The sequence below is a fragment of the Ailuropoda melanoleuca genome, chromosome 2, assembly GCF_002007445.2.
Source record: "Ailuropoda melanoleuca isolate Jingjing chromosome 2, ASM200744v2, whole genome shotgun sequence".
Lineage (NCBI taxonomy): Eukaryota > Metazoa > Chordata > Mammalia > Carnivora > Ursidae > Ailuropoda > Ailuropoda melanoleuca.
Genome location: NC_048219.1, coordinates 178755067 through 178774943, shown reverse-complemented (window position 1 = coordinate 178774943; position 19877 = coordinate 178755067). Strand labels below are relative to the sequence as shown.

The 19877-nt window shown below is 47.5% G+C and overlaps 1 protein-coding gene across 5 annotated transcripts in view; it reads right to left on the bottom strand.

Moving 5' to 3' along the window:
• The window catches only part of SMARCAL1 (SWI/SNF related, matrix associated, actin dependent regulator of chromatin, subfamily a like 1), a 57147-nt gene extending 42068 nt beyond the window's left edge, over positions 1-15079 (bottom strand). For 2 of the 5 annotated variants that reach the window (XM_011233824.3, XM_034655153.1), the window contains exons 1-7: positions 14782-15078; positions 13613-13647; positions 12322-13208; positions 11514-11564; positions 7862-8092; positions 5622-5672; positions 1981-2167 (exon numbers count right to left, since the gene is read on the bottom strand). In XM_011233824.3, coding sequence (XP_011232126.1) covers positions 1981-2167; positions 5622-5672; positions 7862-8092; positions 11514-11564; positions 12322-13150 — 1349 coding nt within the window. In that variant the 5' untranslated portion in view covers positions 13151-13208; positions 13613-13647; positions 14782-15078. Of the gene's footprint in view, positions 1-1980; positions 2168-5621; positions 5673-7861; positions 8093-11513; positions 11565-12321; positions 13209-13612; positions 13648-14614; positions 14737-14781 lie in introns of those variants that run through there. The other 3 variants (XM_011233834.3, XM_011233831.3, XM_034655152.1) reach the window with 3 other exon arrangements.
• Between the last annotated feature and the right edge of the window lie 4798 nt (positions 15080-19877).

Here is a 19877-nt window from a genome sequence, read left to right as displayed (position 1 = left end):
CAGCAGTGGGTACGGCTGACAGGAGTTCCAGGCTGCGGGGGCCTCTCGGAGTTGCTGGAAAGAGCGTTTCTGCCCTTCGAAAGCCAGCGCTCAGCAAAGGCGGCAAACTGAGCAGTGTTTCTGCGGGTGGCAGGAGCCAGCTCGCCCGGCTTGGCGGGCGACACATGTCATGTCACAGCACTGCTCTGTCCCCCAGCAGCCACGGTGGAGACCAGGGGAGGCAGCACCCACCCCTTCTGCCCCCCCGGGCTGTGACCACCATATGCCTTCAGTGGCAAGGAAGGAAGCCCGGTGTGGTGCCACCTCACCTCTCCGACAGACCCAGCCTCTTCTCGGCACATCTGCCTCGGTTAAAATCTTCTAGACTATTTCCAGGATCAACCGTCCAGAGAGATGAATGGGGGAGGCAAGTGTGAAAAGATACATTTTTTACCTCACATTTTAGTTTACAGAACTGACGGCCAGGGCGGACGGGGCACCTAAGCAACATACCCCAGAGGACCCTCTGCTTCGGCCGTTCGCAGCGTCCCTATGGTTTGTCCATCCAGTCATTCTCAAAGCAGAAGAGCCCTTGCATTTCGTGGCCTTTCCTTCTTCCCTGCCTTGAAGTAGCCCAGCTAAGGAACAAAGTGGCCAAAAAGGAGAATAAAGGAAATGTGTGCCTAACAGAGAAACAAGCACACAGCGAACGCCATTTCCAACAGGGCAGTTGGTAGAACACAAGTGCCGCGCTCGTCGGCACAAAATGTGGATTTCAGCTCCGATGTCCTTGCACAGGGAAAAAGATGGAAGCTGCTGGCTAGGCTCTGGTTCTGGCGCATGTCAGGCCGGGCGGGCCTCTACACGGAGCCTCTTGGTGGTGACGGCTTCGCTGGCAAGGCGGCACATACCACACGGGCCCAGGATCTCCAAGGCGGCCCAGAGGAGCTTGGACAGCGAAGACAGAGGCTGCCCGGGGGTGTGGGTCGGCAACCTCTCAAGCAAGATGAAGTTGTGCAAAGCATGTTAGCTGAGACAGATGGAACTGGGAGGGAAGACGAGGGAAAGGGTATGAACAGAGCTGGGACCACGGGAATGTAGGGAGGTATGACTGTTCCCAAATCGCAGAATCCTGTCTGAGACAGTGGCCAAGCTTTTACCAAAACTTCACGAGCAGGCTGCCTGTGGGTCCATGATGATATACTTTCTTCCCTTACCTAGGGCTTTACCCCCAGCCACACCGTCGAATGACAGATGAAGCTCTGACCATCTCTTTCCTCTCCTGGACCTCTAGTATTTTCACTAGAAGGCAAGTTCAAACCTGTCATTTGGCTTTTCCCGAGAAGCTCTGGAAACAGGACAGGTCACGATGTGGGCTTATCTGCTTTTCTGTCTATAATAAGAACATCCTGACTTTCTTTTGGAAAACCACCACCTTCCACTCTCAGTCCAAGTAACTTGGGGGGTGGGGCCCTACCAGCTGGCTCCACGGATGGGCCTGTCATCCAGTCTCACCAATAAGACTCCCCAGCCCACAGGCCACAGCAACTGGTCCCAGCGTCGGCACCAGACTTCAGGCCATTCAGTGTCAGCCCCACCAGGAAAGAGGTGCTTCCGCTGGTTGCTGAGCCCTAGCCGCCACACCTGAGGAGCACCTGGCTGAGAACAAAGCGAACTCAGGAGACAGCTGAGCTGAGGGTGGGACAGAGTCCTGATGAGATCTTTGGAGACCCTTAGTTTGCTACTAAGCGCACTGAGAAATCTCTGTTCTGGAACCCGTCTGAGTTGGGTTTCTGCACACCTGCAATCCGGAGTCCTGATTAACTCATGGAATTTGAAATCGATGGTTATAATCAGGCTTAGCTTACAACACACCTGGCTGTGTAATGCCTAGATGCTTCTCGATGTCCATGAAAGATGAGTGCTCTTAAAAGAAGGAGCATCTGAACCCAGTTAGTATGAGTCATGAAGTCCAGGAGAGGGGAAGACCCAAGAACCTACTTGACTCCCGCTCTCTGGAAGGGCAGCAGATTGGACACGAGCTTGGGGTCCACTCCAGAAAGGTCGGCCTCGGGGATGGGCTCTGTGAGACAGGGAGAGGTCTTCTCCAGCTGCGACGCGAATGCCAGGGTGAGTGTCGTGGGCAGAGGGTCCAGCTGAACTTGTGGAAGGCAGCGCACGCTCTGGACTAGAAAGAAGGACAGAGCTGTGTGACTTGGAGGGAAATGCCCGCGAGAGCTGAGGACAGTGAAGGGGCTCTGAAATACAGAGCTCAGTGGCTGGAATTCTGCTGTGTGCCACCTTCTCAAAAACGTAACTAGAGAGAAAGCTTAGGCTGACAGTCATACCCTGAGCAAGTACATAAACCTAGAGAGCGAATGCTCCCTCGCTACTCCCAGTCTCTGCAAGTAAGAGGGCAATCATGAATGCCAAATTGATTTTCTACACTACGTGGACCCTGGGAAGAATTGCAAATGTTTCTGTGACTGATTCTTTTTTAACCTAAAGTAATTTTAAAAATTATCTTAGTATTCCCATTCAAATAAATAAGGACCCACATTCTTAAAAATCAGTTCCAAAAGACCCATAAAAAAAGCAAGATGTAGAATGAATAAATCTTGTCTTGCTTCCATTCTCTTCACGTTTTCTTTGGATTTTGATGTTTGAGAAGTTGAGAATTTTACTTTACCTGCTGCCAATAGGCAAGGAATTGCTGTGCTCTGTTCAGTGAGAAATATCAAGAGGACAGGAGGGCTATTTACAAACAACGGCAGCGACAACAAAGGCCAGGATCCACGCTAAGGCCACCAAGTGATAAAAATGCAAGTGGCCTTGCACCTGGGTGACCCTTTCCCTAAGAGAACACTGATCTCCCTGACGTCAGCAATGAAGCACCTGGCAAGTCCCTTGGTCTGGAGGGGACCTGACAGCATCCTACCGATCCTCGAAAGCAGGTGCTGGCAATGGCAAGCTAAGGCCTGTGGACCAAACCGGCCTACTGCCTGCTTTGTAAAGAAAGTGTGTTGGGAACACAGCTGTGACAACTTGCTTATCTGGGCTTGCCACCGTGGCAGAACCGAGCAGACGGGAGACCATGTAGCCCACAAAGCCTAAAAAGTCTTTATTATCTGGTCCTTTACAAAAATAATTTACCAACCCCTGCTAAGCTCAGAGTCTAAACTATTCCTAAGAGTGACCATCACTCTGACTCTTTCAATTAAAGCTCATATTTAGGGGTCTTTACTTTCCTTCCAAGTGAGTGGTTCGACCCCCCATGTAATGGATGGGGAAACCATTGTCCTTTGAAAAATCGAATTGGAGGAGTAACTACTGTTTGCAGATCTTCGATTGCTCTTCATCCTTTACCTTTGCACAGGTACCCTGGGAGTCACTGTAACCCTCCAAGGAGCTAACTGTTCTCAGGAATCTAGTAAAAGGAACCAAATAAGAAGCCGGGTATATTTCATTTCTCCCCAATATTATTTGAAATTCTAAGGTGGTTGGTTCTTCTTTCCATACGGTCATGTGTTTTCCCAATATCCTCACAAGGTGTTCCAAGCTCTCTGCCACACCACCGACTGACTACCATTGCAAATACTCATCTGAATCTGGAGGGCTGAGCCAGCCACCGCTACCTTAAGTTGCTTTGTATTCTCAATATTTAAATCCATTTCTATTTTCGCTAAATGTATATACCAGTTATTTCTGGAAATGCTTTGCGTGAACAGAATCACCACGATAAAAAATTAGGTACGGTTGGCGGCTTTAATATAAAAGAGACTTCCCGTATTGACGGAGAAATACATTTTCTACCTCCAAATTAAATCTGAACGTGCTGATTTCTGCACACTTCAGGAGACTGAGCGCCCCATGTGCTTTCAGAAACCATTTTCATTTTAATCCTGGGATCGCCAGCACTCAAACACCTGGTGGAAGCTAAGAAAAGGCCTGATGATCCGGTCGGTGTGAAATGTGGTGCTGTGTGAGCATTATGCTCTTCCAGCCGTTCGAGAGGAAAACCCAACCTCCACTCTGTCTCCCACCAACTACTGCCTCCATAACCCTATGCTGCTAGTTCAGCCGAGTGGCTGTGTTTCTGAGGAAGCCCCCCAGTTCACGGATGTCCTTTCCAGGTGCTGGAAGATGACAGGAGTGTGCTGTCTGGCTTCATGAGTCATCTAGAAATCGTTTCTGTAAAACAGCTCTTTGGCAGAATTCTAGTGAGCCACACGGCAGAGAGATGTTAATGTTTTCAAATAGCAGCTGACAAGACAAGATCAGTGAGGGGGATGCAGAACCCTTCTGGACTGTGACAGCCCGGGGAAAACAAAAGGCCTTTTGCCAATTTCACAATGGGCAAAAGTCCTCAAGTCACTGAGAAAAAAGGGAGGAGGAAAGCTCTTAGATTTACCTTATCTGGAGAAAATAATCGTCACCACGTCAGCAGTGAGCATTCATACACTCAGAAGGTCTTATGACCATTTCTTAATGAGTTTCACATGCACACGTTCACTAGCTCGGGGTCAGTAAGCTAGCTTCGCACACAAGGAACAAGACCTGGGGTGGGGGAAGTGGCATGGGGTCCCCGCGTTTACAGTCTGTGAGTTTGCAGCAAGCCTTTCTGCGAGGAATCAAAGGCACTTCCCTTACACTGAATTTCTGTCAACAGGGCAGATACGGATTGACGACCCCTTCTTTCACTGAAAGGATAGGGGGGACCCAGAATGTGGAATCATCTGCCTGATGTCACCTCATAAGTCACACGAGAAGGAGACGGAAGGAAGAAACCCAGCTCTTCCCTCTTGATGACAGCCCTGGCCTGCTGGGCAAGATGGGCAATGACTCGGAGGTCCTTGGCAGGAGCTTGTCTCTCCTGGCCTGACTGGGACCAGCATGGCTGGGAGGCCCAAGTCCTCAGGGGGCCAAGCAGGAATGTAAGTTGTGCCAGCTGCAGACCCACTGCGGGCATGTGACAGCTTGGTACATGGGTGACAGATGGGCGTTCCGGGACAGGCTGAGCCATGCCCACGTCCCCCTTTCTCAGGCATACTAGAACTTACCGCCCCACCCATGCAGAGCACAGAGACGAATGGTGAGCCCAAACCGGCTTCCCCTTCCTATTCTTATACCCATACACACATCTCCTCCCTGGGTCAGTCTCCAAAGTGCTTATTAAATGCATGCACGCCCAGGCCTATTACGAAGCCTGTAACCACTCAGACCCTCCGAACCTCACTGATCATCTGGTTTTAGAAGTAAACCGAGACCCTGTTCTTAGTGGGAATCTACAGTGGCTCCCATCTACGCTAAGCAAACCTAGTTCACGTCTGACGCTCCAAGTCCCCATCTAATACTTCTTTCACAGGCTTTAGGAATTTGACGAGCTGTCACGCTCGGATAGAAGAGGGGACCCTGCGTCTGCCTGGGTGACTGTAAAGCCACCATCTCAGCTGCCTGGGAACATCTTCCCCTTCACTTGTCCTGTGCCTGAGCATGTGAAATTACCACAGGTGGAGAGTCGAAGGAAGGTGGAGGGGGGAGGGTGGAGAGGGGAGGTCTTCCTTTAAAATATGCAAAATTTAAGGCAGATAATGAAAGCTTAACACTAGCATGGTATAAAACAAGCAAGGTAGGCAACTCACTTAGTTTATTGTGTTCTTCCAAGAGAAAGTTCCACTTCCTGGTCTTGACATCTGCAATGACAACAAACAAACAAGTAAGTGTGACTCCCTGCGCCCTCCTGCTGCGTCATTACTCATTCATTCCCTTTTTCCAGAAATCTCCAGTAAGCTAGGACGCTGTGCCTGGTCCTGGTCCTGGATACAGGATACAGAAATGGAGAGTACCTGCCCTCAAGGCTTTCACAGAATTCAGCGAGAAAAGACAAGCAGACACGGCAACCTTACTGAGCTGTTAAGGGGATGACAAAGGGTCCTATGGGGACCTATGGGCATCCGTCACCGGGAATGGCCCGGGGAAGTCAGAAATGTCTTCCATTTCCAAGATAGGGGTAATAATAGTAGCTTACATTTATTCAGTGCTTACTTTAAGCCAGGCACAGTGCCAAGAGACTCACACGTGACATTCCTCTGCTCCTCATGACCCTAAGAGCTGGGCACTATTATTAGCTCCCTTTCATACACCGGAAACGAGCTGCACATGGTCAGACGAGCCAAACAGCCTATGTTCAAATCCCGGTCATGCCACTTCCTAGCTGTGTGACCTTGGGCAAATTATGTAACTTCTCTGTGCCTCAGTGCCCACACCTGAAAAATCAGGACACTACAGCCCCTGCCGCAAAATGTTTACGATGGGGCACCGGGTGGCTCAGTCAGTTAAGATTCTCTCTCTCCCTCTGCCCCTCCCCCACAAAAAATAACTAAATGAAAAATAAAATGCTTATGAACATGTGTTCGGTAAACAATGGGCGCTCAAAAGAAAGCTGGTGATTATAAACTGTTATGATTGTTGTTATTAGTGTGACACCCGCTGCTGATTAATATAGAGCAGCACATGCTACGTACAATACAGACCAAGAAGGGCGAGCGTCTCAGTACCCAACACCGCCTAAGTTCTTACAGAGCTTCCCTATCGCTCTATCTTCGGAGAAAATCATGACAGCTTCCACTAGACAAATGCCCTGTGCACAGAGCAGACACTAAGTCTTCTCCGCATGGTCACTGGGAAAGCAAGGTGGTGAGGGAACCGGCGGCATCAACACAGTGAGTCAGTGTCAGGGGAAAAAGCAAGGTAGCCCAGGTATACTCTGACAGATCAAAGGCAGACAGACGACTCCTGACATGGGAACTGTACGGGAGACTCTTCCTGACAACAGCTGGATCCTGACCGTGGCAGAACAGCAGATGGGCAAGTCTGTGAAGCGTAAGTATGGCAAAAAAATCCAATCATGCTTTCTGCACGTCTGGGTGGAGGCAGGATGGGGTGTCGCTATTTTAGCCATTCACCTTCCCAGCACAGGAGGCCACGTCAGGAGTGTGATCTCAAGGGTCCCACTTGGCCATCTGCACTGGCCTGTAAGGGCGACCCCACACGGAAGCCAGAAATCCAAGGAAGCAGAAGGGGCAAGGAACGCCAGCTCTCGTGCGTGTGGCCCGTCTCATGACTCAGGCCAGGCCCCGGCCTGCCTCCCCTAAATCCTATCAGCAGGCTGCCCCTGTGAGTTAAAACTCTACCGCCTAAGGAATACAAACGTAACAGCTGGCATCCCCTCCTCCTACGGAACCCCAAACCCCGAAGAAAGCTCACCGAGCAAGTAACTCTAGAGAGCCTGCTTCCATGACCTTGCCTGGACACAAGCAATCAGAACCGGCAGCTGTTAAGGGTCTGCTTCCTACTTCCCTCAGGAAAAGACTAACACCATTTCAAGGATTTCCGGGAGAAGAGCGACCCATAAAAGCCATGTGGTTCAGCAAAGCGACACGGCCCAAGCTGAGAATGAAATCCAGCAGTTCCAAATTCTAAACCAACTTCGGCTCCTGATTCGGACAGGGCACCTTTGAAGAGCCTCACAAAAAACAAAGCAGAACTGCTCTGCCCTGGCCAGTGGTTTTCCATGCTGGCCACCCAAGGGAATTAAATCAGCGTCTCTGGGGCGGCACTAGGCACCAGTGATCGCTCGGGGGGAGTGGGGCGTGGCACTCTGCTTTACCAAGCCCTCCCGGCAGTATGGATGCGTGCTCCAGGCTGACAAGCATGGACTCAGTCTACCCAAGGGCATCTATTTTTATGGCACATGCCTGTGTCTCCAGCTCTCCTAAGGACAAAAGTTATTTCTGAACATTCAAACAGAGAGAAAAATAACCTGCCCGGAGATCATGGACCACTATGCATCCTAGGAATCCGGCAAGAGCCAATTACTTGCCATAACTTCTGGACTCCATCTGCTTAAACAGTGCCATCAGGTCTTCGGAGTAGCCGATGTCTGCCTCGAAGCGGGCCCGGGAGATGAGCACGCATTGCCCTTTGACGAAGGCCAGGGAGGGAGCTGAAGGCAGGCAGGCATGGGCCACGCTCCCAGTGGAGAGTGACTCCCTGCTGTCCTCCCCTTCCAAAGGCTCCAGGGTGACCGTGGGGAGGCTCTGGGCTGCTCTCACTGCGGAAGAAAAGGGCAGATGTGACCAGGCGGATGGTTAGATCAGGAAGGCTTGCAAGTGCGCTTTCACTGGGGCACTGGGAATTCCAGCCTTTACTGAATGTAACTTCTGCACCTTAAGTATTCAAATTACAAAACCTGCAACTCAGAAATGAACAGGAGAAGGAGTCTCACCAAGATGCTTGAACTTAATGGAAATTGCTGCTGCTGTGTCAGAGAAGCCACCGAAGCCAACGGCCCAGGAATCACCCCCTCAACCCAATCCCCAGGTCACTGCTCTCTCCTGCTTGGAGAGCCAGGGAAAGAGACACAGAACCGTCAGCCCACAAATGCAGCCTACAGTCTGATTTTATCTGTGACAGATGCATTTTATAGATTAGCAGATTTGACTACATAAAATTAAACTGTCAAAAAAAAAAAAAAACCCAAACGGAATTGAAAGGCAAAACTACCAAATAAAGATTTTTGCAAGAAATTAGAGTAGAGCTGGCACTTGAGAAAATACTATACCACAAAATAAGAAGACAGAGATGTCATGAACACAGAAGAGTGGGGGGAAATGAGTAACAAACATCTGGAAAAATGTTCAACTTCACAAATAAGCAGAGAAATAAAAAGCCATTTTTACTCATCAAACCTGCAAGATTAAAATTAAAAAAAAAAAAACAAAACACCGAGGTATCTGCATTGCTGGCCGAGAATAAAACCTTTTGAAGAACAATTTGGTAATCTAGAACAAGAGTCCTAAACAGTGATCATGACACCACTTCCAGGGATCTGCCCAAACTAACAAGTGAAAATACAGAGATTTATGGAGAAAGGTATTCCTTACAGCTTTAATCCTGGGAAAACTGGGAGCAAAGACAAGTGAAACAAAAAGGAAATTATTTAAGCCATTTATGACACATTTATACCATGGAATGTTATACAGCTATTAATTTTTTTTAGGGAGAAGTTTTGGAAAAAACAATAATACAAAAACCAATATTGAGTTCGACAGTATGAAATCATTTTCTTAGGGCTCAAAGTAGTCCAATAAGGAATACCTGTATTGTCATTGCTCAGAATTAGCGGCTAACATTCACCATTAAAATAAAAATGCTTCTGCTGGAACACTACGTAAAAAAAGCAAGATAAAAATTATATTACATAGATAAAATGTGCATGTCTTAACACACAGAAAATGGCTGGAAGAAGCAAAACCAAATGTTAATAGTGGTTAACTGAGTCAGGAGATTATGGGGGAACAGTTGTTGTTCTTTGCACGATCATATACTTTCCACATTTTCTACAATGTATGTGTGGGAGGGTTAAAAAGGCAAAATTCACAGGTATGCCTAAAGCAAAATGACAGAAAGACTGACAGTCTTTACACGTTACGTTGATAAAAAGGATAACCTACTAGGAAAGCACATCATAAACCTATCTGGAAATGAAACAAGGACAGAGGGGAGCTACGTTTGTGCCGAGCACAGCCTCACACAGCGTTGCCCAATCCCCATGTTGCACACCCGCAACAAATGTAACACTGTGTGTCAACTGTACTTCAACAGTGGTGGTGGGGGGGGACAAGGATGAATGCACAACCCCACAATCATTGCACAGCGTTCAAGGGACATCTCAGTAGACAGGAAGTCAAGTGTGTGAAACACCGGTAAGAAACACAGATGAACTAAATAATTCATAATCAGTAAAATTCATCTAAAAGCTATATAGAGAATTTTGTGTCCAATAACCAGTTTTTTAAAAAGATGTGGGGCATTACAAAAAGCAACCATACCACACAGAAAACCAATCTGCAAAAGCAGAAGTTATCCAAGTCACCACGCATTGTGAGTATAGTAGTAAGAAAACGGTAATACAAAAACACCGTGGTTGTGAAAATCACTGGTTTAAAACGAGCAAAAATGAGAAACTCAGGTGTTGAAACCTGCAATCTTAACCCAGAGTACGGGCTCTCCCCCTCCCAACACCCAACACAGGGATTAAAATAACAGTAAAAGTGAGCCCCCCCACCCCCCACAAAAGGACACCCCCCCAATGCCACACACTTAAAGAGGTGGACGCCAAGGAGAGACGCAGGAAATCGTGCAGGGGGCTGTCCCAACCCCTCTCCCCCCAGAAACTGTGCCGGTGACTCCAAAGAATCCTACCCCAGGCCCCACACCTGCAAAGAAGTGAAGTGCACCTTCACCTTTCCCCTTTTTGAACTGGGTGGGGAAAGAGAGCATGGAAACGCTTACGGGAAGAGAGGAGGAAAACGGGAGGCCAGAACACCCAAGGCTGATGTGTTGGCACGGGTAGAGGCTCCGGGTGCTAAGAGGTGACGAAAACCATCATGTAAGAGACAACAAAATCTCAGAAGACAGAGGGGGGTGCCCTCGAGGGCTCTGACAACGGACCACACTGGATTAATGGGGTTCACTGGAGCCTGCCCGGGCTACGCCCTCTCCCTGCCCCCGCAAGTGAACCACAAGAACGAAGAGCTGTGAGGACGTGGCTGTCTGCTGCTGAGCCATTCCTTTCGGGGCGGCACAGCTGCCTGTCACGGCTGGAGTGGCAGCCCCATGGGAACACGCGCTCTGAAGTCAGGCTGGCTGGGTCAGAACCCCAGGTGTGCAACTCATTGGCTGGGTGACCGATTTCAGTTACTTATCCTCTCTGGGCCTCAGTTTTCCCATCTGTAAGATGGTTGCTGTGAGAAGTGAAAGAGTCAGTGCATACAGGCGTACCTCGTTTCACTGCTTTGTCCATCGCACTTCGCAGATACAGAGCTGTTTTTACACGGTGAAGGTCTGTGGCAACCCTGCATGGACCAAGTCTATTGGTGTCATTTGCCCCAAAGCATTTGCTCACTTCCTGTCTCTGTGTCACATTTTGGTAATTCTTGGCGATACTCCACACTGTTTCGCTATTATTATATTTGTTATGGGGGTCTGTGATCAGTGATTACGACTTGCTGAAAGCTCAGGCCATAGCTGTAATGTTTTAGCAATCAAGTATTTCTAAATTAAGGTTTGTACATTGTTTTTTCAGACATAATGCAATTGCACACTTCACAAGCTACAGTATAGTGCAAACATAACTTTTATATGCACTGGGAAACCAAAAAAGTCATCTGAGTCACTTTACTGTGCTACCGGCTTTATCGCGGTGGTCTGGAACTAAACCCACACTATCTCTGAGGATTGCCTGTATAAGGGGCTTAGAACAACCCGGCAGGGCGGCTCCAGTATGCGCTAGCTTTTGTGAATATGGTGACCTTCACCCAACGAGTCGCCTCAGTAGGCAGCCCATGAGTGAGAAGGGAGAGGAGCACTGGGGTAGTGCCCTAAACCATGGGCTGGAGAGCAGCTGATGCTCTAGGGGCTTCTCGACACCAGGACTTCCCTGCATGCAGGGCAATGACATGCCTACTTACTCAGGGCACCGTAGTCGGTCATGCTGAAGTTCCATGTCTTGGTGGCAGGATCTGAAATGAAACACAAGTACTTGGTTTGCCCATAATGAGGCTGACGACTGTTGTTCTGAGTTGTACTGAGACATTCACTAAAAGCTTGTTTAATGAATGAATGAGTGCTCGGTTCAAAAAACAGTCGACTGAGAGCCCCTACGGATGTACAAAAATCCCCGTGGGGGACAAAGAGCAAATGCAAATGAGGACAGTGCTTGTACTCCAGATAGTGGAACTCATCAGGCCCAGGAACGTTATGGCATCGCCTAAGAGGGCAGAGGACGGAGGCGGGGCTAGAACCCAAGTTCTCTGTGACCCAGTGTAGTCAGGCCAACAGCACTAGGAGCACGCTTTCTGGGCTGAGGCCGAGCTAGTGTATCCCAGCTCTGCCCTTCCACAAGAACGAACCTGAGTGTCTTACTTCACCTTCCTCAGCCAGTCCTATTCCCTTTAAAATGGAAATCACATTCAGTTATCTCAAAAAACTGTTGTTACGCATAAGTGCTACAACACAAACAAAGCACCGGCCGGGGAACTGGCCTCTCAGTAAATACTCATCCATTCCCCATATGGCCATGTAGCACCCCAAGTTTGGCAGCTGACGGAGGGAACGTCTATTACAAAAGGCAACATGAGCTAAAATGAAAATTTCAACAACTGGACGGACAGAATGTGCCAATGCACTCTCTTCATATTTATGAGAAACTGTTAAGATTAAAAGAGACTCTAAAAATAGAAAAAAACCATGTGAAGAATAAGACCGAAGCCTCATTACCGTAACTTCTGCTGGGAAGACGCTTAAAAACCGCAATGAGCTCTGCATTGTACCCGATCTTCACCTGGAAACGATCCCCACTCCTTATGCACATTCCCTTCTGGGAGCTTCCTGCTTTGTGGAGTGAGGCCCCCAATTTCTGAGGGCGTCTGCCTTCTGTCCCAGGTGTTGCACTTCCCGAGCCACAGTTTGTGTCAGAAATGTTCTGCCCCGAGGTGGAGGGCCTCACTGCCTTGGCCTCTACTCCAGGATCCCTGGGTGGCTGTCTAAAGAAAGGAGTTAGTGTCTTCTGGAAACTCTTGGCTTTGGCCAAAGGCTCATGAGCTGTGTTAGCAAAGGGTGTGGATTTGATCTCCTGTGAAGCCTGAGGATGACCTTGACCTAACGTACCACCCAACAGCTGTTGGGTGGGGACCTCTGGAGGACTCTGTGCCAAGGGAGGAGAGATGCCAGTGAGAGTCATTTGACCTGATGGGCCGTGGCGCGGGCAGGCTGGGGACACATCTTCTTGCCTTTTCCAGATCCCCTTTGCCTGCTCTGGAGAGCTTAGATGAAAACTGTGGGAATTAGGAGGTCTTTGGTCACCATTAGATGAACTATTGAGATTCTGCTGCAGGAAAACGACACCATGGTTCACTGGCTTAGACGGATCCCTGGGGAGGTTTGGGGTAGGGCCCTGCTTGGACTGGGAAGAGTTGGTGGCAATGGAGGAGCCAAAGCCTGGGCTCTGATGCTGTTCTGCTAATAATTTCTCAGCTCTACGGGCCAGAGCCTTTTGTCGGTTCTCTTCGATTTTTTTCCTCTGCTCCTCTGTAAGAGGCAAGGACATTTTAACTGGGAAATACTTATGCAGGGACGTCAATCTTTAATCAGGAACTTGGCAAAAGCTGAGGAAGGAAAAACAATATTGAAATAAACATTAAATATATTTATTTTTCATACTACCTTGATTTTAACAAACTTTCCTCCAGGAAATGCACAATGTGCACAATCAAGGGATATGTTAAAGGTTTGTTTTACAATTACACACACACACACACACACACACACGCACAGGGATAATAGGTAGCATATACTAAAAAAGCAAAGAGCAAGGTGAGATCAAATCCAAAACTAAAAAGGTATTTTAGCTGCAGTATTATTCTCCCTCTCATCCCCCCAGCCAACCTGAGCTAGCAGATCCCAAGGAAGTTATGCAGTGCAACCTAATCTATCAGATAATGAGAAAGATGACGTTTCAAACCAGAAGCAATAATGGATTAGACTGACATAGACCAAAACAGCCACGTACCATGGTGTGACACTTGCTAACAGACTCCTGCCAAGCTGGAAGAAGGAAAGAAGCATTAGCCTCACATAGACTGCACACTAAATTCAGCCCTTGAATTCAATCCTGTTATTCCTGGCAAACCAATCTGCAGGTGGCCAGGCGCAAGGCACAAAGAAGTCAGCCTCGGTGCTTGCCTTCCAAAATGCACCACCGTGGAGCAACGGTGACTTTTTGGAAAAATAAGCAGAGGGGGAAAAAAAAAAAAAGGTGACGCATGTTCATTGTACAAATTCAGATGCTACAAAAAGATGTACAGAAAAGAGTAAAATTAATCTGTAATCTCACCACCCATCAATAAGCACTGTTAGTGGTTTAGAGTCGTTTAAAGTGACTTTTTCCTACTCATATCCGTAGATACATGCCACATATTTAGGAGATATGTGTATTTATTACAAAAAGGATCAGTATATATATTGCTTTGTATCCTCATTTTTTTTCAATTAATTTACTCAGGACATTTCTCTATGAACAACACAATCTTTTACAATGTTCTAGGACCAAGGAGCTGGACCCCAATTTCTCTGGCTTGGTTCAGACCAAGCCCTCATCCAACCTACTGAAGTGTTATGTTTACAATGATGACATGGGGAAGACTCCAGCAGCACTGCTGAGACTGAGAGGGTTCAAAGCTTTCCTTGCTGCTGAAGACTCCCTTCGGGCAGAGCTCCAAAACATATGGGGTTTCCATGGTACCCCCTGAGACCTCTCACCTCCTCCAACCACCAGTTAGGAAGGATTTGGGAAAGGCACTGCTCCCCTGGCAGAGCTGAAGCCCTCAGGCTCCCTGGGTAACACACTCCTAACTTTCCAACCAGGGCTCCCTTACACCCCCAAACACTCCAGGCCTAGGGCCGGGTGCGCCGCCTCCACGAGGCAGGGGAGGGGAGGCCAGAGGATGAAGGCGTCTCACTGATCAGCCCCAAACCCTAAAGATCTTACCACCCAGACTCCCCTTTGCCTCACTTTGCCGGGAGCGCTGCTCCACCAGATTCTGCGCGGGCACCACCCTCCACCCAGGCAGTAAGGGAGCGCCACGCCCCAATGCCACCCCTATTATCTCCACTTGGATTCACCCGTCCCTTGCCCCACTCCCTCTTCCAGGTGACATTTGGTCTCGTCCGCCTTCTCACCCGTACAGGCGTGGAACTCGAGCCACGTTCTCAGCCACCCCGACCCCAGGAGCGTCTCCAGAATCCTCCCCAGCCAGGTTACCCTTCCGGGTGGGCAGTTAGGAGCGGGTATTCCAGCACTGCCACTTCGCCCGCCTTATTGCCGCGCCTGGGCCTGGAGGGGGAGGGGCCTGGTCACCGCAAAACTACGTTTCCCAACGGACAACGCGGCCGCAGTTTCGCTTCACAGAGTGGAAGTGATGAGCCGGGAGACGGGACCGGTGCTCCAAGGTCTTCCGGGATCTGTAGTTCGGGCCAGGAGCCTGGCGAGAAGTAGGCGATACGCATCGACGTGAGCGGGGCGGGGCGGGCCTGGGGTGATGCAGCTTGGGAATTGTAGTCTTTGTTCGCACAAAGGTTTGGCCAAACACTGCATCTCGAAACCCTGGAACGTTGAGGTTTCCAAAGCTGGAGTCTCGTGGTCTCAATGGTCTCCAGAGGGTCATTCCAGACTTTGGTTTGGTATCTCTTAATAAAAAAATATCTCCTGGAGCATCAGTTCTAGGTATTGATTACCTCGCAATTTAAGCCCCACCCGTTGTCCCAACCATGACCTACCTGACCTTCCTGGACTAGGAGATTTGGCGTCGTCACCATTGTCTGCATTGGTGGTTGTGCTGACCATTTAATGTAAATTTTCTTATTTAATCCTCACGATAACCTTATGGAACATGTATTATTCGTATCCCCATTTTATAGATGGGAAAACTGAGACAGCTCTTTGCTAAGTTTTTCAAGGCTTTGTTAGGCTATTTGTGATTCTGATTCTGAAGTCCCCACTCTTCAGGGAAAATTACTAAACTGATTTATCAGAGTTAGTTTACCTCGTTTCTGAGCATCAATACCCCTTTCCTCACACGATGAACTCAGTTATTACATATTGGTGGTAAATACAATATTTCTTTATTATCAGTGTACACGAATGTTGCTATTCAGTTTTCAAACATGACTCACTTAAAAACAAAGAGGTAGATCTCTGTTTAAAGATTTGGAAAAATGGCCAAGACATAATGTTAAGAAAAACAAAGCACAGCAACGTGTATAGATTGAGCCATTAGGAAGGAAGGAAGGAAGGAAGGAAGGCTGGCTTAACTATAAATGCATATAAACTCATAGAAAAATGTCTGGAAAGGAAACATCAAAACTCACTCTTCTTTTTAAGCTATATTTTTCTGAATTACTTGGATTTTCTTATAATACTTATGTAGAACTTGTGTGGCTTTTGAAACACAAAATCATTTTTGAAACATGTTTTTTCTTTTTTTAACTGACAAAGACATTGACCTGTCTTTGCCCACTTGAGTGACATAAAGTACTAGAAAGTGGGCCAATCTCACTCTACCTCTTTTATGGCCACGAAAGCATGGTGACTGTGCCTCCATTTTCTCCTCTGCGAAGTTAAGGTAGAAAACACCACCACCTTGCTAAATCTTTTTGTGGTGAGGATCAAAGCAAGACAAGAGAAATGCTTAGTGAACCGTGAAATCCCAGAAGAGATACCAGATGGATGTTGCTATTATTCGAGGTAAATCTTCTTGGTCTTTCATCTCTCTACACCCAGCATGAACTTTCTACTATACAGATTTCTGTTCAGAAATTAATGAACACCTTTCCCTGCCCTTCCTGTCCCCCAACAGAGTCCATTAATTTGCCAGGAAAGTTGGGTGCTGTGCTCTTCACCCGTGTCTGCCCCCTATTTATATAACAGTGACTTCACTCTGTCGTGCTCAGTCATCTCGCCTGGAAAACGACAGATTGCCCTTTGATACCTACTAAGAGGGCATGTGGACCAGTGGAACTCGGATCCTAGATTTTATGGATCTTATCCCTCGAAGTCCCAATTTGGTAAGTCTGGCATTGGACTAGAAGTTGTGATCCCCTTTCTAGCTCTAACTTTCTAAAATTCTAAAAATAAGAATTCAGGAAAAAAAGAAAGAAAAGAAAGAAAGAGAAAGAAAGAAAGATCATCTCAGAGGGCAGTATAATCAGGTACCACTTAATATTCACATCTGCTTTGCCAACAGCATCATCTGTTGAGGACTCACTATAGGCAAGGGTTTTTTTGTTTGTGTGTTTCTTTCTTTCGTTTTCCAATGCTTCTGAGGTTCTTGAGGTAACTTATAGTGAAAATTCACTCATAAAAGGTTTGAAGGCCTGGAGGAGAGCACAGGAGCCAAGGCATAGAGGGAGAAGAGAGGCTAGCTGAGGCAGTTGAGCTCCAAATGAACTCACCCTCCCGGGCAGCTAAAGCAAAAAAGTCAACAAGTTGTGCCAGACCTTCAAATAAACATCACACAGCTGAAGCTTCCCAACACGGGGCAGCTGGGCAGTGCCAAACTGATGGGAAGCATCGCCTGGTTGCCATAGAAACACACACGCAAAAGGACAGTGTAATGAGTATTTTGTAAAGTTAAAATCTTTTTAATGATTAATATAATTACATATAATCACATAATTATACGTAATTATATAAAATGATTTGTGAGTTTGTGTCAGAGTTGTTAATGTTTACCTGGTTTTCTTTAGTAAAGTGATGATGGTTATAAATACTTTTATTTACCAAAGTAAAAAATTGTTTTCCCCTGAAAGAAAATCCAATAATGTTTCATCTGTGAAATCCAAAAATCTGGCAAGACACAATTGTCAGGGAGTCCAAAGATGAGTAAGAGCTATTACTGTCTTTCCAAAAGTTTACAACATCTGGAGGACAGAAGACAAATGGTTAAAATTGTCAGATTTAGCCAAGGTCCTACAATCTGTCTCAAATATTGCATGGGACTACTCATACTAAAAAAGTATTTGTTGTTTATCTGAAATTCAAATTTAACTGGGCGTCTTATATTTTATCTGACAACCATAAAAACAGTCCACTCCTGTTATCAGTTAGGCTTAGCTACGCTGCAAACGAACATACATTGATACATAGGTGATTTACAGATATATTGATATGTCAAATTTTAAAGCTAGAAGGGACTTCAGAGTCTATTCCTAGGGGAGGAAATAGAGGTCAGATCAGCCTTTGTGTGTTGTAAAAATGCACCCAGAGAATTTAGCTTGCATGATGTCACCGACCAGGCAGAGACCAGGATAGGAAGGGGAACCTCAGTCCCAGTGTGGGGTTCTCTCTAGACACTAATTCCGTAGCTGTTGCATGCTTGCCCTTCCCTGGTAGTATGTGTGGGAACCTACAACAGCTTAAGGTCCCTCTCCCTGGAGCTTACATGCTACTGTTATAGGTGGTGGGCTTCCCACTTCCTTCTGTTTCTGACCCCCCCCCTCCCCTGGCTTGACAGCTCTTTGGAGAGAAAGCTTTCGACAGCCTCCTCAAGGGCATGTCATTGCTCAAGTTAATTACACCTAGAGCACTGTTAAAAGATTCTGGAGCAGATGCAAGACTTTGGGTGGATAAGGACGCTATTCCCTCCTTCATGCCGCCAGTCGGCAAAGGCATTTACATATCCAAAGCACAGAGGAGCAATGTGAAGGTTTACAAGCCAAGAAATTCACCTTTCTTAGCGGTTGTTCCGTTCTGATGGACTTAATTGCTCGGAGTCTGACAGTTCGGTGTTTCTCCCTCGTGGTTCTGTCTTTCCCTAGCTCTCCTCTCCCTCAAAACTTTAAATGTGTGACGAAGACCGAAACTCCAGGATTATTTCTATGCTGAGCATTCCATATTTTGGTGTGAGTATTCTCCAAGCATCTTAATTTCTCTGTTTGGTCTTGGTGGCTGTGATTACTTCACAAGCTTCTCTCTCAAATCTGGCACATTTTCTGCCCAGGATGGCTTTGTATATCCTTTGCCAAAAGCATCCCCCTCAACACCCTCATCCAGTTTTTTTAGACCTGTAAAATTTCACTTTTTCCGTTCCTCTAAAATCGCAAATTCCTCTTTATTTATCCATCCATTCATATATTCATTTAACTACAATTCAAGGACCTACTAGGGGCCACATACAGTGCAAAGGCACTGGGGTTGCCAACGGTGAATAAGAACCTGACTATGTCAGCCTTTCTCCGTAAAGCTTACAGTCTATTTGGAGAGGCAGACCAAAAAAAAAAAAAAAAAAGGGAGAGAGAGAGGGAAGGAAGGAAGGAAGGAAACAGATAAACAAAATGATAAGGGCCTGAAGGACCTAAACAGAGGGTTCAAGTAGAGACTAAAGAGGGAACTATTTCAGAGTGGTTAGAAAAGGCCTCCTGGGGATTGCTGGGCAGGCATTAACCTTGAGACCCGAAGGAGGAGAGGAGCAGCTCTGCAGATACGGGAGCAAGGAGGGCTCTGAACTAGAGGCAAAGGCCAGCACGACTACACCCAGACAAGAGAGACCTGCGTATGTTTGCAAGGCTGAGTGAAGACCAGTGTGGCTGCAGGACAGTGTGAGACTAGAGGGCTGGAGAGGCAAGTAGGACAGATAACTTCAGGGTCCTGCAGGCCAGGCTGAGAAGTTTGGATTTTGTTCTGATAACAGTGGGAAGCCACTGAAGGATTCAGGCTGCAATGGTGTGATCCGAAGATTGCTCTTGCCTCTGAGCGGAGCGTGCCCCAGAGGAAGGCAAGAGTGCCAACAGGAAGGCCTTTCTGGAAGCTGTGGCAGGGGTCCAGGGAAGAGATGGTGCTGGCCTGGCTGGATGCTCATTTTGGAAGGCTGCCTGGAGGGAGACTCCAGCACTATCTTTCCTGAAGGAGGCTGAATGTCTGAGGCCAGCACACACCCACACTCGGGGCTCCATCGCTCACCTCCCACTGGCAACAAGAAACGTGAAATTAGCTTCGAAAATCAGGGTAGTATATGGAACTCTGTTAGGGACTGTTGTTTTTTTCTGCAGCTTCCTTGCCGAAGTATGAATTGGAACAGTTCCATTTTTTCATGATTATTCATGGAAAATGGGGGCACAGAGGAGCTAAGTAGGTTCTTCAAGGATACAAGTAACACCGGGGTAAGTAGCAGCTGAGATGTCCGACTTCCTACTCCTCATTCACTGTGCTCCTCCATGGGTCCTACAACAAGGGGACAGCCACCAGACTTTGCTCAGTATTCTGCTCTTGGTATAGTTTC